Consider the following 25,226-nt stretch of genomic DNA (forward strand, 5'->3'; position numbering starts at 1 on the left):
CCTAGTTGGGCCACCTGTTGAGGCTCCTGCTGTGGAGGCCTTACCCGATCTTCGGAGATGACGTCCCCCTAGCTGATGGCCCACCAGGAGAGGATCTACCCCTTGTTCGAATCCCTGCCCCTCTCCCCTTTGCTGCAGTTCCCTTTGAGGAACAGCCTCTCGACGCATTACCCGATGACGACATCGATCTGCTCATCGAGGGTCCCCCGGAGGGAGACCAGGATGGCGGGGCCCCGATGGAGGACGATGTTCCACTAGTTGATATCCCAGTTGTTGACCCCGTTGTTCCTATGGTTGAGATTCCTGCTGATGATGCCCTTGTTGGGCCACCTGTTGAGGCTCCTGCTGTGGAGGCCTTACCCGACCTGTCCGATTCCCACCCGTTTGAGTCAGGATCATCTGCCACTATTCACGCCCAGGACGTGCATCACTACTCCGCAGACACCGATACAGATATGGCGATGTCTGCTACACCCGTTGCCTTCCATGACTTTGACCCAGAGCCTGAGGACGAGTTTATACCTGTTGAGCTTGCTCCAGCTGATCCAGGGCTTGGAGTTGTACCTGAGCCCGTTCTTGCCCTTGACCCTGTTCCTGTCACTGATGCACCCATCATTGCACCACCAGCTGTTGAGATCCCAGTTGTTGCACCTATACCCGACCCCATGATGATTTTTGATGACCTGGCATCGTTTGCTACCCACATTGACCCGAGATACGCTAACACCAGCAATGGGTGGATTGAGGAGGATGACTACCCTCCGTAAGTGGTCCCAGTCACTCCCACTACCGTACCTGTTGTTGCACCACTCGATATTCCGTTGTTTCCCCCACCCACATCTGATACCCCTCGTACCGACTTTCTGATTACTTTTCTTCAGGACATTCCTCCGCCACGACCTGGGGAGGGATCGTCGAGACAGCCTTTCGGCCACACACCATTTATGTCAGGAGATAGCCAGTTTATACCAAAGATTCCTTATCATAGTTTTGTTCCACCCGTGTCATCTACTGCACCCCTCATGTCTCAGTTTCCCCATACCACTTTACCGGTTACATTTACCTCACATACTACTCACCCAGTTTCAGCCCCGATGGGCGAGCCATTTCTATGGTCATCACCCCATGTTATGCCAGTATCCGACCCTTATCACCCGTTCCACGTCAGATACTCTATAGAGGACACACTCACGTCACTGCAGCTACAGCAGGACGCCCTGAGATGACATGACCAGGAGTTGGGGGGAGCTCCACATCCTCCATGCCCCTGCCAGACCCTGTCTACAGCACCTCACACTCCTTTTGCATCATCCCATGATTCAGATGTTCGTTTCCTTCCTCTCGACCAGCAGGTTGCTTACCTGTTGCGTTTCGCCTATGCTCTTGAGGAGGACTTGTTGCATTTGCGCCGATTGTTTTTCTCTCGCTTTCCACCTCCTCCGCCGCCATCAGCATAGCCACTTTTGATTTATTGCAGGTATTGACTATTTTTGACGAGAAGACAGCGACCGAGCCAGACTTACAACATTTTTGGAGACCACTTTTTGACATCATGACTTGGGATGTTAGTTTTTGTCAGTTGTATTTGTTTAGACAGTTCAGACAAGGGCATTGTGACCCTTAGTCTCTTGGGTTGTACGATACTTTTTGGGAAAACTTACGAACATTGTATTGTGATTTTAATTATATGAAAGCTCAGTCGCAGTATTCTCATTACATGCTTTGTTAAAGTTATTTGTTTTATGATTATGACACGAGATGTTATGTGGATGATGAATGTTACTATGTATAAGTATAATTATTATACTTGCTATGACCTGACCAATATGAAACATCCTCTAGAAAATGCCTCCACGACGCGAAGCACGCATGCCGACTACCCAGGCAGAACTACAAGGGATCATCGCTGCCGCTATTCCGCAATATGCTGCCTCTCAAGGAGAAACTAGCGGAAACATCTCGAACAACAACAACAACAACCCTCCGAATGGTAATGATCAGTCATAGGAGACACATTACACTATATTTGGACAATTCATGTGCGACTGCTAATAATTCTTGTAAATGACATTGCTTGTACAGGGTGTACTTTCAAGCAATTCTTAGATTGCAAGCCGCAAAACTTTGATGGCACTGGAGGTGCCGTGGCTTTTACCCGTTGGACTGAAAAGACGGAGACGACAATAAGGATGAGCAAATGTGCGCCGGGACAACAAGTTACATACATCACTGGGCTTTTTACTGATGGTGCCCTATCATGGTGGAATCTCCAAGTTCAAACCTTAGGAGAGGCTGCAGCGTACGCCATGACTTGGGTTGAACTGAAAGAGCTGATGCGCAAGAAGTATTGCTCCAGAGCTGAAATCCAAAAATTGGAAACAGAATTTTGGAACTTAAGGATGGAAGGTCCAAAAATCGCTAAGTATGTTCAAAGGTTTCATGATCTGTCCCATGTAGTGCCGTACATGGTCACGCCCAAATTCAAGCGCGTGGAACGTTTCATCTGGGGGTTAGCACCTCAGATTATGAGTATGGTCACAACGTCTAAACCAGCAACCATTACTGAAGCCATCGACTTGAGCATCTCACTGACTGAAGAAGCCATTAGGCTAAACAAGTTTTCGAATGATGATCAGAAAAAGAAAGAGACTCGTGTGGAGTCGTCTGGTGAAAACAAACGGACGTTTTCCAACTTCAAGCAAGGAACCAACAGCATGAGCAAGAAAGGTGAATCAGGCACACCGACCAGGGCTAAAACCAGTGATGAAAACAGAGGAAAGGGTTACATGGGCACTCTGCCCAAGTGTGGTACATGCCAGTTCCATCACCCTGGCCCGTGTCGATTCAGAAAGTGCGAATCTTGCGGGAAGACAGGCCATTCAAAGGAGATGTGTTGGGTTGGATCAGGCTAGGGTGGCCAAAGGGGTTACAATAACAACAACCGTGGTAATGGAAACAGGCCGCAAGGGAATAATGGGGGAAACGGAAATCGTGGAAATGCCCCGAATCAAACTGGTAACCGGGGAACAAACAGAAATCGAGGCGGGAATGGTAATGGGAATGGCCGAGGGCCAGGATGCTTCAACTGTGGGGACGTTGGGCACTTCAAAAGGGAATGCCCAAAGCTAAATCAAGCGCAAGGCCGAGTTTTTAACATTGGTGCGAGGGAAGCGCGCCAAGATCCGAATGTTGTCACTGGTACGTTCCCTATAAATCAACGCTATGCGTCTGTTCTTTTTGATACTGGTGCCGATTATAGTTTCGTATCGTTAGAATTTAAGAACATACTTGGGTTGGCCACTAGTAAGTTAGACGTTCCGTATTCTATTGAATTGGCGAATGGGAAACTAGTTGAAACGGGTGAAGTTATCAGGGGATGCATGATAGAACTGGGAGGACACGAATTTACGCTAGATCTACTGCCAGTCGAGTTGGGAAGCTTCGACGTGGTAATAGGGACGGATTGGCTGTCTAGCAACAAAGCCGAGGTGGTTTGTCACGAAAAGACCATCCGCATCCCAATGGCTGATGGAGAGACGATTGTAGTTCATGGAGAAAAGCGCGATATGCCATTGAGGATCATTAGCTGCTTGAAAGCTAGGAAGAGTTTGAAGAAAGAATGTGTTGCCTTCTTGGCACATATCGTTGATAAGGAAGCCGCTGAGCCAAAGATCGAAGACATTCCAGTCGTGAAGGAATATCCTGAAGTCTTTCCAGAAGACTTGCCAGGATTGCCGCCTCCAAGACAAGTCGAATTTCACATTGACTTAGTTCCAGGCGTCGCGCCTGTGGCTAAGGCACCCTATCGACTTGCACCTTCACAGATGCAAGAGCTGTCAACACAACTCCAAGAGCTGTTAGATAAGGGATTCATCAGACCAAGCTTCTCACCTTGGGGAGCTCCAGTTTTGTTCGTTAAGAAGAAGGATGGTAGTTTTCCCATGTGTATAGACTACCGCGAGCTTAACAAGTTGACTGTCAAGAACGAATATCCTTTGCCAAGGATCGATGACCTGTTCGATCAACTACAAGGTTCGAGTTTTTACTCAAAGATCAATCTGAGATCGGGTTATCACAAGTTGAGAATACAAGAGGAAAGTATTCCCAAAACTGCTTTTAGAACTCGATATGGACATTATGAGTTTCTGGTGATGTCGTTTGGATTGGCAAACGCTCCAGCAGTTTCCATGGACTTGATGAACAGAGTCTGCAAGCCGTACCTCGACAAGTTCGTAATCGTATTCATTGATGATATTTTGATCTACTCGAAGACGAAGGAAGAACACGAGCAACACTTAAGAGCTATCTTAGAACTACTTAAAAAGGAGAAGTTGTACGCTAAGTTCTCGAAATGTGAGTTTTGGTTACGCGAAGTCTAGTTTCTTGGACATGTGGTTAATGGAAATGGAATCCATGTGGATCCCATAAAGATCGAGGCGATCAAGAGCTGGGAGACTCCAAAGACGCCAACCGAGATTCGACAGTTCTTAGGGTTGGCTGGGTATTATCGAAGGTTCATTGAGGATTTTTCTAGAATCGCTCAACCACTGACCGCACTCACACAAAAAGACAAGAAGTTTGATTGGAGCGGTAAACAAGAAGAAGCGTTTCAGTTGTTGAAAAACAAGCTTTGTGACGCACCAATTTTAGCTCTACCCGAAGGCACGGACGACTTTGTGGTGTATTGTGACGCCTCGCGTCAGGGTTTAGGCTGCGTGTTGATGCAACGACAGAAAGTCATAGCCTATGCCTCACGCCAGCTGAAAGTACATGAGAAGAACTACACCACGCATGACTTGGAGTTAGGCGCCGTAGTGTTCGCATTGAAGATCTGGCGACACTATTTGTATGGGACGAGATGTACAATCTTCACTTATCACAAGAGTTTACAGCACATTTTTGATCAAAAGGAACTTAACATGAGACAGAGACGATGGGTTGAGCTGTTGAACGACTACGACTGTGAAATCAAGTATCACCCAGGAAAGGCGAATGTGGTTGCTGACGCCCTAAGTCAAAAAGAAAGGATTAAGCCCATAAGGGTTAGGGCCTTGGAAATGATTGTCCAGACAAACCTCTCGTTGCGCATTCGTGCCACGTAGAGAGAGGCCTTGAAAGAAAGGAATATTGAGGATGAGTATCTCCATGGGATGGAGAAGCAGTTAGTGCCAAACAAGGAAGGAACATTGTGTTTCATGAATCGAATTTGGGTTCCTCTGTTTGGAGGATTGAGAAAGGTTATATTCGATGAGGCTCACAAGTCACGATACTCGATTCATCCAGGAGCGGATAAAATGTACCAAGATCTTAAGGATTTCTATTGGTGGCCTAGGATGAAAGGCGATGTTGCAGTATATGTTGGCAAATGTTTAACTTGCGCCAAGGTTAAAGCCGAGTACCAAAAGCCTTCAAGTCTTCTACAGCAACCTGAAATACCCAAATGGAAATGGGAACAGATTTCCATGGACTTCATAACAAAATTGCCAAAGACGCCCAAGGGCCATGATACAATTTGGGTAATAGTAGACCGTCTAACAAAGTCTGCGCACTTCCTGCCAATCAAGGAGAAGGACAACACGAGTAAACTTGCTGAAATATACATGAGGGAGATTGTTGCACGTCATGGAGTGCCTCTCTCGATTATCTCTGATAGAGATGGACGCTTTGTGTCAAGGATTTGGCAGTCCTTCCAAGAAGCATTTGGTTCTCAATTAAATCTGAGTACAGCATTTCACCCACAAACGGATGGCCAGAGTGAACGAACAATTCAAACATTGGAAGATATGCTGAGAGCATGTGTAATGGACCTAGGTGGTAGCTGGGACAAACACTTACCCTTGGTCGAATTTTCGTACAACAACAGCTACCACACAAGCATTGGAGCAGCACCATTTGAAGCTCTTTACGGACGTAAGTGTCAATCACCGCTATGCTGGGCTGATGCGGTGATAGACAGCTGGTTGGCCCCGAAATAATTCAAGAGACAACAGACAAGATCTTTTAAATTCAAGAGTGCATTAAGGCAGCTCGCGACAGACAGAAAAGCTATGCAAACCAAAGGAGGAAACCTTTAGAGTTTCAAGTTGGGGATATGGTTTTGTTAAAGGTTTCACCCTGGAAGGGTGTGGCACGTTTTGGAAAGCGTGGGAAGTTGAATCCGCGATACATTGGTCCTTTCAGAATTCTGCAAATGATTGGGCTTGTAGCGTACAAATTGGACTTACCTGCTGAATTTAATGGCGTTCATGATACATTCCATGTATCGAACCTGAAAAAGAGCCCAACTCAAGAGACAGTTGTCATTCCTGCTGACGAGGTTCATATCGACGACACACTCCACTTTGTTGAAGAACCGGTTGAGGTTACGGATTGGAAAGTTAACAAGACACGCCGGAGTAGTGTCAAACTCGTCAAAGTTCGATGGAATGCGTGACACGGCCCAGAATTCACGTGGGAACGTGAGGATCGTATGAAGGCCAAGTACCCACATTTATTCCCCAAGACCCCTGCAACTAGAAGCAGAACCTAAAATTTCGGGACGAAATTTTCTTAACGGGGGGAGAATGTGACAACCCACATAATTACAGGTACTGTACAAATTAATTAACTCTAATTATGTGCTTAATGACTGTGCTTGATTACATCTGACACTTTAAACTGCTTACTGATTCATGTTACATACATACATGTGCATCCTTTACATACAGTCACTTCATTTATTCATACAGACTCTTAGTGACAAACCTGATGCACAAAGCACAGCTAGCACAGTGAGCGGATAACTCAGACACATGCTGACAATGCCAGCACATAGACAGACACTATATTGAGGCTAGTATGAGCCAGGGATAAAGTACTACACCAGTACGGAGTGTAGGGAAGTGAGGACCATAAGACTGTGTCACTAGGTGATAGTTTGAGTGCCGGAAAGTGCCTAAAACTCATTTTTAGTACAGAATTCTGCATTTTCAATAACAATTCAGCTTTTAACACACTCGTGTTATGCAGAGAATTGACTAAATGGTCCTGAACGCTTTCCTAAGTGTTGGAATTAATTTTGTTACAAAAAGATGCATAAAAGACACTATACGGTACAATTAAACGCTTTAACGTAACGATACGTAACCGAACAACCAGACATTACCCGGGACACCAAAATTGTGTCAGAAACATTATTTTATTATTTCCAAATAATCATGGTCACAAAAATCCCCACAACGATAGAAAAATGACATACACCCACTATTCTAGAAAATACCCGTAACCTTCTAATTGTCTACCCATTAACTACCAAAATTTTACAATTTACCCCCCCCCCCCCAACCGAATTTTCAGCCCAATGATTACTAAAATATTTTGTTGAGATTTATTTCTTGTAATCATAATTTTGATTGGCCAAGATCTAGGTAATTATGACAATAGGGTTAGAGAGCTCATGGTTCCAAGATATGCTCATCATAACTTTAAAATCCACACTCAAGCACATCTCTCTCACTCCCATTCGGCTCCCCTCTAACCGAATTCACCATCACCACCACTTAATCATCTTCATCATCTTCATACTCAAGTCCATTCAAGCTTCAAGAAGATTCAAGGAAGTTGCAAGATTGAAGGAACTTCAAGGAAGCTTTGATCAAATCTTTTAACCATACTTTTCTCACCATCATCTTCACTAGATTTCTACCCTAGCCTTGTGCTAGTAGTAAGTCTCTACACCTTGTTCCATCTTATTTTTAGTCAAAATGTGAAGTATGACGTCTATTGTTTAAATCACAATAAATAGAACCCTAAAAGATGAACATGGAACTCTACATAAAAACCCTACATAAAAAGTTTGTATGAAGTTGAAATCAGGTTGGATTAGGGTTGGTTAAAGCATTCATGAGGTTTGATCATTAAATCATCGATAAACCATGGTTAGGACCTTTGTTGATGCGTTTATAGTAACTTTTTTCATTGTAAACAGCATGCTGATTGGTATTTCCAGCCAACTTCAACAGGCTGTAACTGGACCGTTTTTAATCGAAAAACTAATTTTCTGAAGCCTAAAATATGCATTTTGGAATAGCCGAACAAATGGCACTGGAATCATAAGTTTTCGAGGTCGTTTACTATTTTTAAAGGACTGTTTTTGGACAGCAGCAAAAGCTGTGTTTTTACTGCAGAAAAAGTGTGTTGTATTCGGAGTCATAACTTGAAACCTGAGTAGAATCAACTCATGGTATTTTTACAGTAGATGGTCACCGTTGTCAAGGTGATCCTCCAACTGGAATTTCGTCAATTGGACTTACGGTTAGTTTTTAGTGAATTATTCTGTAAACTGCAATCAGAAAGTAACAAATCTGATTGCAGTCGGGTAAATGATTTTCTATAAAACATTGGTAACGAACTGAACCCCGATATTTTTACATAATAAATTTTGGGACACATATGATATTCTATAAAAATTTGAGAATTTTTGGAAAAGGATAACTATTTTATAAAAATCCTCGAAAACAGTCCAGCTTTGAGTGATAAAGCTGAAATAAAGTAAGTAAGGCTATGCATGTCTAAATGTCGGTTTGATTATTGAGAACGATCCACGGGATATATGTAAAAGAAAATAATATGCTATGAAGCATGGACACCTCTATTTACAAAGGAGACTATGGCGAAATTTTCCCGAAAATCCGAACACTTAGTAAAAATATTCGAGAAATATAGATACGAAATAGTTGCCTAACTATTTTTCTAAAGACGATAGTTAAGTTAAAATAATTATTATTTTAACAAAATAATACCAAAGTAACGCAACTCAAAACACTAAACTCTAAGCCAAGTCACGGCCGTTCGTCTAATAGACATTAGTACGTTGTAGGTTGTCGTGTAGCGGACAGAGTTGAGATTCGAGTCAAGACGCACTACTGTGAGTTCATGACCCCCTTTTCTTTTACTGTTTTCCGTTTTATACTTCAGGGGTGGAATACATGTTACAATTTATTTCAGACATTTTATACATGGTATGGTTAGCTTAAGGAGGGTTTTTACTACGCGATCAAGTGAGTGGTGGGAATGACACTTAAGGCCATTAATCCTCATCGTAGGACCACGGGACATGAGTGATGGATCTATTTGGGTGTAGCGAGCCCACACCCATGAGGCCGAGGCGGCCCATAGTGGTGACTATGTCTTCATACCGGAGACAAATTTGCTAGGTTTGAGTCTTCCTGCACCAGTTCACACATACTATTGGCTTTGCAAGCCAATGGTGATCAGTTTTTCCTTATTGCTACATACAAGGGACTTTTATACATACAAGACATATTTTAAAGGCTTATACACACAGACTTACACATGAACTCGCTCAACTTTTTGTTGACTTTTTAAACTACATGTATTTTAGGGAATTAATTTGGATCTGGCAAGTGATGCATGTTAGCTGCGTACTAAATAAGGATGTCATCCGAGTCATAGGCTTGGGAAGTGTAACTCCTTCCTGGACGGGTTGCATGTCTCAAATCCTCGTCTTGTTAGTAGTCTTTCGTCAAGTCTTATGAACCCCTTTTTAAACAAGTCATGGTTTGTAACGTATTCAGTGGTTGATGTTTTTTTAAAGACAATATGTTATGCATTTTCTAAACTACTTTAATGGATGAACATCTTACATTTTTATCATATAGCATTGTTGTGATTGTTGCGATGGTATTAAGAAGTCACACCAAATAAACCCACGCTTCCGCAAAAGCCAGGGTATGACATGCCGTCACCAGCATCCATCAAAGAGATGTAGTGCTTAGCTGGTCGACTGGCTGCGCTTAACTGATTTTTAGCGAACCATGCTGCCAAATCTTATCCGTTCATAAGCACAGTGCGTAATTGTGTCAAGAAGTGCCAGTTTCAATGGACTCCGGAGGCCGAGAAAGCTTTTCAAGAAATGAAAGAGTGCCTAATCCAGTTACCTACTTTAACAGCTCCGCGAAAAGAAGAACCTTTTGTGACAACTCGAGTTTCTGAGATTCCGCTTTCGCATTTATTGCACGTTCACTGTTTGTTTAGTTGTTTATTTGCACAATTAGTTTGCTATGAAACTGTATACGTTTTGATTCAATAAGTGTATTGTGTTTGTGCATGGTTATGTGTTAAAGATTTGACAAATACATGAACTTGGTGATGAAACTGTAAATTATATTGTGTTAGGTGTGTTTTATGTAAAAGGTGATACTTAGGGGTGTGTAGAGTAGTTAGTGAAATTTTAATCACCCTTAACCCTAATCTTCTTCACTAATCATTCACACAATCAACATACGTACTTTCACATTCTCCAATCCTCTCTTGCATTCATCTTCTTTCTCATTGGCACAAGTCTCCTGCATCAATCTTGATATTTCAATCCATTTAGAATCAATCCAAGGTAATTGTTCAATGATTTCTTGTTGTTAAGCTTTGATTATGTGATTCATGAAAAACCCTAGTTCTACATGTAATGTTTCTGTGTTTATTGATTCTGATTATTGTGAAATGAATATGATTAGTTGTGTAATCACTAGCATGACACTAATATGTCTAAATATGATGAAGATGTTCATTGTTGAGTAGATTACTGCAATGCATATGAATGAATTAGGGTTTCCTGATCGTGAAAACAAAAACGTAACTGTTGCATTGTAGTTGAATGTTCATATGATTGATGGTTTGCCCGATGTTTGATTTTACATGTTTGTCCGAATTTTATTACTATACACATATGATCCGAATTTTTGATGATGGAAAGCATATGTCGGAACTTTATAGATAATCACTATGTGCTATGTCCGAATTTTTATACATATAACACTAGAAGGTCCGAATTTTAAAGATGATAGCATAGTCCGACCTTTAAACAAATCAATGGGGGGTCCGAATTTCAGTTAATGAGCATTAAGGATCCGACTTTTGTATGTTAATGGGGTCCGAGTTTTAACATATGCATATAGGGTCCGATTTTTATAATGTTAAGGAGGTCAGACTTTTTGAATGAAAGGAGGTCCGAGTTTTGTATGTTAATGGGGTCCGAGTTTCATGATTGAGTGGATTTGGTCCGAGTTTGTTATAGGATGCTAGTCCGACTTTTACTTGATTATAGAAGGTCCGAGTTTGGTTATGGTATAAGTCCGACTTTTAGATGTTATGTGAGGTCCGAGTTCTTGAAGGCATATGTAGTCCGACTTTCTTGAAAGATATTCATGTGGTCCGAACTTGTTTAATATAGCTTGTCCGAGTTTTTGCTTGCATGTGCATTGTCCGAATTTTATATATACACACATGGTCCGAATTTCTCACAAAGACATGAAGGTCCGAATTTGATAGCTTGATGTTCTAGTCCGAGCTTTGATTACTTGATGATCTTGTCTGAGTTTTATGCGTGATGCCTTGATATATATATATATATATTGTGAGTTTGTATGTGATACATGATCCGAGCTTCCTTTTAATACTAAGTCAAAACCCTGGATGAAGAACACCCTACATGTTACTGTATGATATGATACCGTATGTTACTGCATGATACTGTTTATTGCTGGATACTGCATGTATGAACAATCTATGCCATGACCTTCTGTACACAATTATCACATGAAACACAGCTGTTGGACATCAAGGGGATGTAAACCCTAATTGAACGAAAACGCTTACATCGAATTTATGTGCAATGTACCTTAGGTCGTGTGTAACGGACTTAACCGTTAATTAACACTAGAAGCAATAACATACCGAGCAAACCAAGGTGAGTTCACACTCTTTACCAAGGCATGGGATTCCCGGGGTTTGGGAATGGGGTTCAATGAATGAGGTTGAATAGATACCTGTACTTACACTGTTACTAGACTATCTACCCTCGTCCTCGGATGCGCAGGACACATACGTAAAACCTACGTATACTTGTACTCATCATTGTCCTCAGGTTGCGAAGGACACTCACGTAAAACCTACGTGAACTTATACTCACTACTGCCTCGGTTGTGTCAGGCACTTACGTAAAACCTATGTAAACCCCCGCGTACCCTTGTCCTCGGTTGTGAAGGACACTTACGTAAAACCTACGTAAACCTTGTACGTACTACTGTTCTCAGGTTAAGAAGAACACTCATGGTTACAAATAGTCTAGTGTATATGCAACATGGGAAGCCCCCACTAATAGAACATACTATCGGCCCAGTAGAGCCACACGTTACAAACGAACTTACTATCACGCACTTACTTTCTGTGAACTCGCTCAACTAGTTGTTGACTCTCTGTTACATGCCTTGCAGGTCGTTAGGTATACATGGAGATTGCATGGGGAGGCGCGGTCGTTGTGGACAAGGATCGTGATGCATTGATTAAACACTGTAACTTTACATACTTTATTTATGTTGGGATTTTACTCAATTGCTTCCGCTAAACTTTGTTACTACACTTATGTTGGAACACCTTTCATATGGATTGGTTTGGTTTAAATACAATTACTTTTACTATTTACATTGTTCTATATGATTGGTGGCTTGATCCTGGTCAGTCACGCTCCCAAGCGGTGATACTCCGCGTGTGGATTTTGGGGGTGTGACAGATTGGTATCAGAGCCATTGGTTATAGAGAACTCGGTTTTAATAAGGGAAAAACGTTTTTATTAAAACCAGACTATAACCAGTACAGTGCTCAACGATCCACAACGACGCCTCGCTCCACGTGCAAGACTCAACATCCTAGGTAATAAGGTTTATGTTTATTGCCTACATGCTAGAATTACATAGAACTTTGCTCGTGGTATGCTTAGATTTCATTGCTCACTATTTGTTATTGCTTGAGAACACTTGCGTGCTTACACTCTCCTGTCATCGCACTATTCGCGAACCTTTCTCACTTATTTTGCCTTTGATGTGAAGATCAATGGCCGGACGTATTAACTTGACTCAAGCCCAGTTGACGGCTCTTATCAACGAACAAGTTGCTGCGGCACTTGCAGCTGCAAACGCAGGAGGTCAACCCGCTCAGCAACCTGTTTGCACTTTCAAGAATTTCATGGACTGTCGTCCAAGCACGTTCAGTGGCACGGAGGGAGCAGTGGGACTCCTCCATTGGTTTGAAAAGCTCGAGTCTGTGTTTGAAATGTGTGAATGCCCTAAGGCTCGCAGGGTGAAATACGCCACTGGCACACTGGAAGGAATTGCGCTGACTTGGTGGAATGCGCAAGTTCAACTTTTGGGATTGGCAGCTGCTAACGCCACTCCCTGGAATGATTTCAAGGAGCTGATTAAACGGGAATACTGCACACGCGACGACATCCACAAGTTAGAAGTGGAGTTCTTTCATTTGAAGATGACTGGGTCGGAAATCGAAGCATATACTAAAAGGTCAAATGAGCTGGCCATTCTGTGTCCAACTATGGTGGACCCTCCTATTAGATGCATTGAGTTGTATCTCAAAGGGTTGGCACCAGAAATTCAGAGCCATGTGACATCGGCTAATCTTGACAATATCCAGGCTATTCAACGCCTTGCTCATCGTCTCACGGATCAGGTAGTGGAACAAGATAGGCTGCCTAAACGCGTCAGCGCTACTGCTACTCCTGCTACCCCCAGTGACAACAAGAGAAAATGGGAGGGGGATTCCAGCAAAGGTTCAGCTTCAGTTCAGTCTCAGGTGCAACAGCGAAAGACTGACAACCATCAGAGCCCTAGTCAGCAATCTTCGGGCAATCACAGGCAGGGTGGATATCGAGGGAACCTCCCAAGGTGTAACAACTGTAACAGACACCACAGTGGCCAGTGTAACAAGGGTCGCTGTCAAAGATGCCTCAAGATGGGTCATGAGGCCAAGGATTGTAGAAGCCCGCGGCCTGCGAATCAGAATCAGCAGCAGCGCCAACCACCGCAGAATCAGCAACAGGGCAAAAAGGGATGTTTTAATTGTGGCGCTGAAGGTCATTTCAAAAGACACTGCCCTCAGTTGAACCGAAACCAGAACAACAACAACAACAATAACAACAATCAGGGCAATGGCAACAACAATAATGGGGGAAACAACAATGATGGGAACAACGGCGCTAGGGGTCGTGCATTTGTGCTGGGGCAGGGTGATGCCAGGAATGATCCCAACGTAGTTATGGGTAAGTTTCTTCTTGACAACTTTTATGTTACTGTATTGTTTGATTCGGGTGCGGATACTAGCTATGTGTCTTTGAAAGTGAGTCAAATGTTAAAACGTGCACCAACTCCCCTAAACACCAAACATGTCGTAGAGTTAGCTAATGGTAAGAGTCTAGAGGCCACGCACATAGTTCAGGGTTGTAATCTTATCCTCGCTGGTCAAGCTTTCTCCATCGACCTCATTCCTATAGTTCTGGGTAGTTTCGACATCGTCGTTGGTATGGATTGGTTATCCAAGCAGCAAGCAGAGATCCTATGTAAAGAAAAGATCATTCATATTCCCCGTTCTGTTCAAGAACCTCTCGAAGTTCAAGGCGACAAGAGTGGTGCCGTGGTTGGCATCATCTCTTTCCTGAAGGCTCAGAAATGTTTACGAAAGGGTCATACTGCCATTCTGGCACTAGTTACTGATGCATCAATGAAAGAGAAAAGAATAGAGGATATCCCAGTTGTACGCGAATTTTCTCAAGTATTTCCTGAAGATTTACCTAGTCTACCGCCTCATCGCCAGGTCGAATTCCATATTGAACTAGCTCCAGGAGCAGCACCTATAGCTCGCGCACCGTATCGTTTAGCTCCAACTGAACTGGAAGAACTGTCAAAGCAACTGCAAGAGCTCTTGGATAAGGGCTTTATTCGTCCTAGCTCTTCGCCTTGGGGAGCTCCAGTATTATTTGTGAAAAAGAAGGATGGCACTTTCAGGATGTGCATTGATTATCACGAACTGAACAAGGTCACAGTGAAAAACCGCTATCCTCTTCCTCGTATTGACGACTTATTCGACCAGTTGCAAGGGTCGAGCTACTACTCCAAGATTGATCTGAGGTCAGGGTATCATCAGCTGAGAGTCCGGGATGAGGACGTCTCCAAGACAGCATTCAGAACTCGCTACGGCCACTACGAGTTTCTAGTCATGCCATTCGGGCTAACGAACGCACCGGCAGTCATCATGGATCTTATGAACAGAGTGTGCAAACCCTATCTAGACAAGTTTGTGATTGTTTTCATCGACGACATTCTGATCTACTCCAAGAGTCAGGAGGAACACGAGCAGCACTTACGACTTATCTTGGAACTTCTTCGAAAGGAACAACTGTATGCTAAGTTTTCAAAATGTGACTTCTGGCTTCGTGAAGTCCATTTTCTAGGTCATGTGGTAAACAAGGATGGGATTCGTGTTGATCCATCCAAGGTAGATTCGATCAGGAACTGGCCTGCACCGCGTACACCAACGGAAATACGCCAATTCTTGGGTTTGGCGGGTTACTACAGGCGATTCATTAAAGACTTCTCAAAGATTGCACAGCCGCCTACTCTACTGACACAGAAGGGTGTCACTTATCGTTGGGGTAATTCCCAGGAAACCGCTTTTCAATACCTAAAGGATAGGCTCTGCAGCGCACCTATTCTCTCATTGCCAGAGGGCACAGACGATTTTGTGGTCTATTGCGATGCGTCGATTCAGGGTCTTGGTTGTGTATTGATGCAAAGGGATAAAGTCATCGCCTACACTTCACGACAGCTTAAAGTTCATGAACGGAATTACACGACGCACGATTTGGAGCTGGGAGCTGTTGTTTTCGCGCTTAAGATATGGCGACACTACCTGTACGGTACCAAGTGCACTATTTACACCGATCACAGGAGTCTCGAGCATATCTTCAAGCAGAAGGAATTGAACATGCGTCAACGACGATGGGTCGAGCTGCTTAATGATTACGAATGTGCCATCAAGTACCATCCAGGCAAGGCCAATGTTGTGGCTGACGCTCTCAGTCGAAAAGACACTCGACCTAGGCATGTACGAGCTTTGCGGCTTACTATTCAGTCTGATCTTCCTGCACAGATACGAGATGCTCATGTAGAAGCATTGAAACTAGAAAACGTAAGGGCTGAAGCCTTACGTGGCTCAAGACAACGGTTAGAACAGAAGGAAGACGGCGCCTACTATGTAACAGGACGTATTTGGGTCCCACTATATGGAGGTTTACGAGAACTTGTGATGGATGAAGCTCATAAGTCTCGCTACTCGGTACATCCAGGTTCGGATAAAATGTACTACGATCTCAGAACTACATATTGGTGGCCTAGCATGAAGGCCCACATAGCAACTTACGTCGGCAAGTGTTTGACCTGTGCGAGGGTCAAAACGGAATACCAGAAACCCTCAGGCCTACTTCAGCAACCCAAGATACCACAGTGGAAATGGGAAGAAATTTCCATGGATTTTGTTACTTGCCTGCCTAGATCCCAGCGTGGGAATGATACTATTTGGGTGATCGTAGATCGACTCACAAAGTCTGCTCATTTCTTGGCTATCAAAGAAACGGATAAGTTCTCTACCTTAGCAGACGTCTACTTGAAAGAAGTTGTTTCGAGGCACGGGGTGCCAACTTCTATTATTTCGGATCGAGATGCACGATTCACTTCAGAACTATGGCAAGCAATGCACAAAGCCTTTGGCTCTCGACTAGACTTGAGCACAGCTTACCACCCACAGACAGACAGACGGGCAGTCTGAGCGCACTATCCAGACTCTAGAAGACATGCTTCGGGCGTGTGTTATCGATTACGGCAACAGCTGGGAAAGGCATCTCCCGTTAGTGGAGTTTTCATACAATAACAGTTATCACACCAGCATACAAGCCGCTCCATTCGAGGCATTGTACGGACGTAAATGCCGGTCACCTCTCTGCTGGGCAGAGGTGGGGGATAGTCAGATCACAGGTAGTTGATGCTACTGAACGAATTGCACAGATACGACAACGCATGGCGGCAGCTCACGACCGTCAGAAAAGCTACGCTGATAAGCACAAGAAGCCACTCGAGTTCCAAGTTGGGGATCGAGCGCTACTCAAAGTCTCACCCTGGAAGGGTGTGGTTCGTTTTGGTAAACGGGGCAAGCTCAATCCACGGTACGTTGGACCGTTCGAGATCATTGAAAGAATAGGCAAAGTGGCCTACAAACTGAATCTACCAGCTGAACTCGGTGCAGTTCACAACGTATTTCATGTGTCGAATCTGAAGAAGTGTCTGTCAGATGAGACCCTCATAGTTCCTATGAAGGAGCTCACTATCGACGAGCGGTTGCAGTTCGTCGAGGAACCAGTAGAAATCACGGACCGGGATGTTAAGGTCCTCAAGAACACCAGAATACCTCTTGTACGAGTTCGTTGGAACTCCCGTCGTGGCCCAGAGTATATCTGGGAACGAGAAGAACAAAGGAACTTAAGTATCCCCAGTTATTCCAGAACAATGCAACTACTACTGAGGCTGAAGCTACTAATGAATTTCGGGACGAAATTCCAAATCAACGGGGGGATGATGTGACACCCCAGGAATACCAGTAAACAATACAACTCAACTAGCTTTCTCAGTAACCGCATGCTAAATTTCGGGACGAAATTTCTTTCAAGTTGGGAATAATGTGACAACTCGAGTTTCCGAGATTCCACTTTCGCATTTATTGCACGTTCACTGTTTGTTTAGTTGTTTATTTGCACAATTAGTTTGCTATGAAACTGTATACGTTTTGATTCAATAAGTGTATTGTGTTTGTGCATCGTTATGTGTTAAAGATTTGACAAATACATGAACTTGGTGATGAAACTATAAATTATATTGTGTTGGGTGTGTTTTATGTAAAAGGTGATACTTAGGGGTGTGTAGAGTAGTTAGTGAAACTTTAATCACCCTTAACCCTAATCTTCTTCACTAATCATTCACACAATCAACATACGTACTTTCACATTCTCCAATCCTCTCTTGCATTCATCTTCTTTCTCATTGGCACAAGTCTCCTGCATCAATCATGATATTTCAATCCATTTAGAATCAATCCAAGGTAATTGTTCAATGATTTCTTGTTGTTAAGCTTTGATTATGTGATTCATGAAAAACCCTAGTTCTACATGTAATGTTTCTGTGTTTATTGATTCTCATTATTGTGAAATGAATATGATTAGTTGTGTAATAACTAGCATGACACTAATATGTCTAAATATGATGAAGATGTTCATTGTTGAGTAGATTACTGCAATGCATATGAATGAATTAGGGTTTCCTGATCGTGAAAACAAAAATGTAACTGTTGCATTGTAGTTGAATGTTCATATGATTGATGGTTTGCCCGATGTTTGATTTTACATGTTTGTCCGAATTTTATTACTATACACATATGATCCGAATTTTTGATGATGGAAAGCATATGTCCGAACTTTATAGATAATCACTATGTGCTATGTCCGAATTTTTATACATATAACACTAGAAGGTCCGACTTTTAAAGATGATAGCATAGTCCGACCTTTAAACAAATCCATGGGGGGTCCGAGTTTCAGTTAATGAGCATTAAGGATCTGACTTTTGTATGTTAATGGGGTCCGAGTTTTAACATATGCATATAGGGTCCGATTTTTATAATGTTAAGGAGGTCAGACTTTTTGAATGAAAGGAGGTCCGACTTTTGTATGTTAATGGGGTCCGAGTTTCATGATTGAGTGGATTTGGTCCGAGTTTGTTATAGGATGCTAGTCCGACTTTTACTTGATTATAGAAGGTCCGAGTTTGGTTATGGTATAAGTCCGACTTTTAGATGTTATGTGAGGTCCGAGTTCTTGAAGGCATGTGTAGTCCGACTTTCTCGAAAGATAATCATGTGGTCCGAACTTGTTTAATATAGCTTGTCCGAGTTTTTGCTTGCATGTGCATTGTCCGAATTTTATATATATACACACGTGGTCCGAATTTCTCACAAAGACATGAAGGTCCGAATTTGTTAGCTTGATGTTCTAGTCCGAGCTTTGATTACTTGATGATCTTGTCTGAGTTTTATGCGTGATGCCTTGATATATATATATATATATATATATTCCGAGTTTGTATGTGATACATGATACGAGCTTCCTTTTAATACTAAGTCAAAATCCTGGATGAAGAACACCCTGCATGTTACTTTATGATATGATACCGTATGTTACTGCATGATACTGTTTATTGCTGGATACTGCATGTATGAACAATCTATGCCATGACCTTCTGTACATAATTATCACACGAAACACAGTTGTCGGACATCAAGGGGATGTAAACCCTAATTGAACGAAAACGCTTACATCGAATTTATGTGCAATGTACCTTAGGTCGTGTGTAACGGACTTAACCATTAATTAACACTAGAAGCAATAACATACCGAGCAAACCAAGGTGACTTCACACTCTTTACCAAGGCATGGGATTCCCGGGGTTTGGGAATGGGGTTGAATGAATGAGGTTGAATAGATACCTGTACTTACACTGTTACTAGACTATCTACCCTCGTCCTCGGATGCGCAGGACATATACGTAAAACCTACGTATACTTGTACTCATCACTGTCCTCAGGTTGCGAAGGACACTCACATAAAACCTACGTGAACTTATACTCACTACTGCCTCGGTTGTGTCAGGCACTTACGTAAAACCTACGTAAACCCCCGCGTACCCATGTCCTCGGTTGTGAAAGACACTTACGTAAAACCTACGTAAACCTTGTACGTACTACTGTTCTCAGGTTAAGAAGAACACTCATGGTTACAAATTGTCTAGTGTATATGCAACATGGGAAGCCCCCACCAATAGAACATACTATCGGCCCAGTAGAGCCACACATTACAAACGAACTTACTATCACGCACTTACTTTCTGTGAACTCGCTCAACTAGTTGTTGACTCTCTGTTACATGCCTTGCAGGTCATTAGGTATACATGGAGCTTGCATGGGGAGGCGCGGTCGTTGTGGACAAGGATCGTGATGCATTGATTAAACACTATAACTTTACATACTTTATTTATGTTGGGCTTTTACTCAATTGCTTCCGCTAAACTTTGTTACTACACTTATGTTGGAACACCTTTCATATGGATTGGTTTGGTTTAAATACAATTACTTTTACTATTTACATTGTTCTATACGATTGGTGGCTTGATCCTGGTCAGTCACACTCCCAAGCGGTGATACTCCGCGTGTGGATTTTGGGGGTGTGACACCTTTAATCTTGTATCTTTCTGCATCTGACTTGGCAGTAGGCTCAGTTTTGTTAGTGGAAAGAGACGGAGTCCAGACTCCAATTTATTATATCAACAAAATGTTAACTGGTTCGGAAACCCGATATTCGATCATGGAAAAGCTTGTTCTAGCATTAGTCCATGCCTCGTGCTGACTACGAAGGTGTTTTTCTGGCCACGTCATAACCGTTCTTACTAATTATCATTTGGGTCAAATTTTATCCAAACCGGATGTTGTTGGCCGGTTGGCAAAGTGGGCCATTGAATTAGGTGGACATAATATCCTATATAAGCCGCGTCCAGCTATCAAAGGCCAAGTTCTGGCAGATTTCGTTATTGAAGTTTTGGTTGATAAAATCCAAGAATGTAAAACCATGCAGGATCCTATCCCAATCTTCGACGACAGGGTTTGGATCTTGCATACAGATGGTGCTTCCAATGATGACGGCGCAGGAGCTGGCCTTCGCCTAGTCAGTCCCGACAACCACGAACTTACTTACACCATTCGGTTGGATTTCAAAAGCACCAACAATGAAGTTGAGTATGAAGCATTTCTTGTGGGTCTTCACCTAGCAATTAAAATGGGGGCCAAGAATTTAGAGGTGCACGTGGATTCTTTGCTGGTTGCTGGGCAAGTAAGCGGTCACTATGACGCGAAGGGTGAAACAATGGCTCTATATCTTGAACAGGCGAAAACCTTAATCGATAAGTTTCAAACTTTCAAAGTCACTCATGTTAACTGAAGCGAGAACAAGCATGCGGACGCACTCAGCAAATTAGCAGCTACAAACATTTGGCGAAAGAGGTGTGCATCGAGGTTCTCTCGAACCCGTCTGTTCCTTTACGGTATGTAAACATGGTAGAAATTAGAAACCCATCCCGGATGTCTCCGATTATTATGTTCTTACAGCACGAAACTCTTTCGGAGGGAAAGGAGGAAGCAAGAAAAATTCAGAACAAAGCGTTGAATTATGAAATGGCCGATGGAATTCTGTACCGGAAGTCCTATATGGGTCCTCTTCTACGATGTGTTGACAAACATGATGCGCAGTACTTGGTTCGAGAAATCCACGAAGGATTATGCAGAATCCATGCCGGTCCTTGCATGGTGGTGTCAAAAATTATGAGCGCAGGCAATTACTGGCCTGGCAGGCACTTGGATGCCGTCGAGACTTTGCGCAAATGTGCTTCATGCCAACGCCATGCTCCAAAGACCCTCCGCCCAAAAAATCCTTTGGTTCCGGTAACTGCAGCATGGCCTTTCCAAAAGTGGGGAATCGATATGGTCGGTCCTTTTCCTGATGCGCCTAGCGCAGTAAAATTTATCATAGTTGTTGTGGATTACTTCACAAAATAGGTAGAAGCAAAAGCTCTGGAATCAACCACCGCAATGGTCATCATGAAGTTCATCTGGGAACATATTATCTGCCGGTTTGGGTTACCACTGCGCATTATCACAGATAACGGTACCAATTTTGCTTCTGACGATTTACAAAAATGGATGAAAGAGATGCGCATAGAGCATGGTTTTGCTTCCGTGGCGCATCCACATGCAAACGGTCAAGTTGAGAGCATCAACAAGCAGATTGTGGATGGCATTAAGGCAAGATTGGGAACCACAATAAGAGGCTGGGTCGATGAACTGCCAAGTATTCTTTGGGCTCATCGCACCATGCCAAAGACTAGCACGGGTGAAACACTGTTCAGTCTTGTATACGGAATGGAGGCCGTGATCCCTGCAGAAATTGGTCTCCCGTCACCCCGCATGCTAGCCATGGAAAAATAGAACAACGAACAAGAGTGCAGACTTGATTTGGACCTCCTCGAAGAAAGACGAGAGAATGCAGCCATTAATGAGGCTAAGTACAAGTCAAAATTGGAAAAATACTATAATGCGTGGGTTCGCATATGCACCTTCCTACCTGTGGACTTCATCTTGAGAGATAACAAAGCATCAAACGCTGAACGCCCTAGGAATCTCGCGCCTAAATGGGAGGGGCCTTATGTGATCAACGAGGTCCTGGGAAAAGGAGCATACGCCCTGCGCATAATTGATGGAACGGATGTTCCGCGGCCATGGAACGCGCAGTAGCTGCGTAGGTGCTACATGTAATCTTAGCATCCGTTGTACTTGGAAGGCACATTGCGCCTTACCAATGCACAATACAAGGATTGCTACTTACATACGCGTCACCATCAATTATCTTATTTATCCTACGTGTAATCTTAGCAGCTTTGTACTTACCAGCCTCTATTAATGCAAAGTCTGTTACTTACATTACGCTTTTTTTATGTTTGTTGAAATGCATGCAATTTCTTTTGGTAAGCATAAAAACACTATGGTAATCTAAATACAAGTCTCATGAATAGTCCACAGTCACATGTACTGCCCAAGGTCCAGTCCTATGTTCACACATGAGCTTTATACCATCTTCATTTGTCTTACCTAAACAAAGTAATCGTACTCATGCAAATATTGAAACCGAAACATACATTATATATCAGTAAAAAGTTACATGTGCGCCAGCACATTAACAAATTATTACAAAAAGGGATTCAACATCCCAACAAGTTCAAGTATAAATAGCAACTTTGACAAAGTTGTATTTTCCTACTCTAAGTATGCATCGTCCGAAGTCTCCGCCACATCTGGAGAGACTTCTTTCAACTAATTTACATAATGTACGTGCTGAAGCGCATCAGTCACCAGGTCCATCACTGGGTGGCGGGCATTATTGTATTCTTCCTAAACAGCAACAAAGGCAACACTAGTGATTAACCTCGCCGGTGGCGGACCGACTGGTATCCCAAGTAGCCTTTAGCGCAATATAACATACGGGGAACATCTTCACACCCGCGCATAGCCATCATGGCGCGCGGTCATCCAACTTAACAAAATATTGATCCAAACTGGGGGAGTTCAAAAGTTAAGTTTGTTCATACCCTGCGCCGAGCAACTTGTTTACCTCTCAACAGCAAAAGCGCACACTTCATTTTTTATAGTCCAATGCTCCACCTACTTGCCATTTGCGCATAGGAGCACCACTGGACTTGGGGACTTGAAGGGGTATGGTCCCAAAAACCCTGCCAAACGCAGAGGACCATACCATAATTACATTCCAAGTTCATCTTGAACAGACCTTGCGCGGCCGCGCAACGTATCTTGGTAAAGATTTGGGAAAGATCAGTCCTCAGTAACCATGCACCGGAGAAAGGAAAGGCAAATGTTCAAATGCTCAAAGACTAAGTATGGCAAATAGATTTCAACAGGTATGAAAATATTGTGCGGAACTAGAAATCAAACTTTCAAGAAACAACAACTTACAAAATTTTCAAGTATATTAATCACTTTGGAAAACAAAGTTATAGACAAATTTGATAATAATTATTGTGTTACACTTGGCTTTATGGATTTTAAAAGCGTTTCAACCCGTTTGCCTTGCAGAACCTACTTTGACTCATTGTATGCAAATGGGTCTAAATTACTTTGAGCTACATGCATCATCTTTTTTGTAGAGCTCGGCTGCAGTTCTTGGTCTAGAAAATCATCAACGATCAAAGGCTTCAAGCAACGATTTTTGCCTAAACCTAGAGAAAATTAGAGATTTAGTCCCACAATTTACTGCTTTAGAGACCAAAACAATGCTTATGAGTCAAAATACCTGTGAATGGTCCATGGCACCGAAGTTAGGTTTAGATGCTGGCTTGAAACAACCTGATGTTCTTGAAGTCCTGTTTGCCACTATAAATTGGTTATTAAGTAAAAGTGAGACGAAACATGGTGTTTGATATGTGTTTTAAGAGCGATAATCTGTATAATCATTAATCAGTTTTTAATATTCAATCTCACCTAATTCCAAAATACACACCCATAAATAAATGAACAAACTAACCTGATTATGATAGATTTATTAGCACCGTCGGCAATGATTATAAAAAAGTATTAACTTATTTCAAACTGCCGTCACCGGCTAGTGCAGCGGAACCCTAAATCGTCAGGTTGTCACCACCAGGAATGTCGTTTGGATATACATTTTCATCAAACACGTTTATAATATTAACAAGGAAAGTTTACCTGAAAGCAAGGGACCACACACAGGATGTACAACCCCCAAGAGGATCAAACAACGACCATTAGAAACACCGCATATCATTGTAGTACCATCTTCATCACCAAATGTCAGGTATCTACCATTCCAGACTCACCATAACAACAGATCTAGAAGAGACAACTATAATCTTTTCGACTTTAGCCTTCAAACACGAGTTTAATATGTTGTGTTCCTAATATAGCAAATCTTTGCATATTGAAGATTGTAAAGCTTGTTTTTAGTGGCGTAGCTAGCTTCTACAACGATTGAACAACAACCATTGCTCAACTCTTTAATAAATATTGAACGCAAAACAACTTAAAATCAAAACCTACATACAATGGAGACTCACGAGACTTTTAATACCTAAAATGCCACTACTTGAATGTGTAGAAAACAAATTAAAAACAACCCTAGCAACTAAACTAAGCCCATGATCCCACATTTTGACTCAACTAAACAAAACAGACCCATGATTTAGACCCAATAAAACAGAAAGTAAATGTGACTGAATGACCCGGTTGCTGCAAACCATCTAACTAGTTTGAACAGTTTGACCCATTCATCCGTATATGAAGCTCCCCTTCATTGTCAATTCCAGGTCAGCATCATCGAAGACTATGCAAGGCGCTTTACCACCAAGTTCAAGAGATACCTACAAGTTTCCTTTTTTGGCAAAACTAATGATTGCAGCATAAAACATTAATTTTACTACAACTACCTTTTTAACAGTCTCTGGTGCACCAGCCATCAGCTTCTTTCCAACACCGGTGGAACCAGTAAATGTTATCTTCCTGACCTAAATTTATTTTATAAAAACAACAACAGATATAAAATAATGAACACCTTGTGAGGTATCACGTATTACAATAAATCGTAATTAATGTAAACTATCTGATAAAAACAAACATGTGTGCTCTCTAGTAGAGAATCACCAATGCTAGCA

General features: G+C 42.5%; 1 protein-coding gene and 1 long non-coding RNA gene across 4 annotated transcripts in view; one reads left to right on the forward strand and one right to left on the reverse strand.

Annotated features, from left to right (window-relative positions):
- Positions 1-1,845: 1,845 nt before the first annotated feature.
- LOC110943072 lies at positions 1,846-20,932 on the forward strand. Its single transcript, XM_022184831.1, has 3 exons — positions 1,846-1,990; positions 2,083-2,344; positions 20,353-20,932. Exons 1-3 carry the CDS (start codon positions 1,846-1,848, stop codon positions 20,930-20,932), a joined length of 987 nt encoding a protein of 328 aa, XP_022040523.1.
- Positions 20,933-23,439: 2,507 nt separating this feature from the next.
- Positions 23,440-25,226, reverse strand: part of LOC118492284 — a 3,052-nt gene continuing 1,265 nt past the window's right edge. Inside the window, exons 2-4 of one of the 3 annotated variants that reach the window (XR_004892964.1) lie at positions 24,265-25,226; positions 23,852-24,176; positions 23,440-23,777 (exon numbers count right to left, since the gene is read on the reverse strand). The exon at positions 24,265-25,226 is cut by the window's right edge and continues 279 nt beyond it. This is a non-coding gene — a long non-coding RNA (uncharacterized LOC118492284). Of the gene's footprint in view, positions 23,778-23,851 lie in introns of all 3 variants that reach the window. The other 2 variants (XR_004892962.1, XR_004892963.1) reach the window with 2 other exon arrangements.

The sequence above is a fragment of the Helianthus annuus genome, chromosome 5, assembly GCF_002127325.2.
Source record: "Helianthus annuus cultivar XRQ/B chromosome 5, HanXRQr2.0-SUNRISE, whole genome shotgun sequence".
NCBI classification, from domain to species: Eukaryota; Viridiplantae; Streptophyta; class Magnoliopsida; order Asterales; family Asteraceae; genus Helianthus; species Helianthus annuus.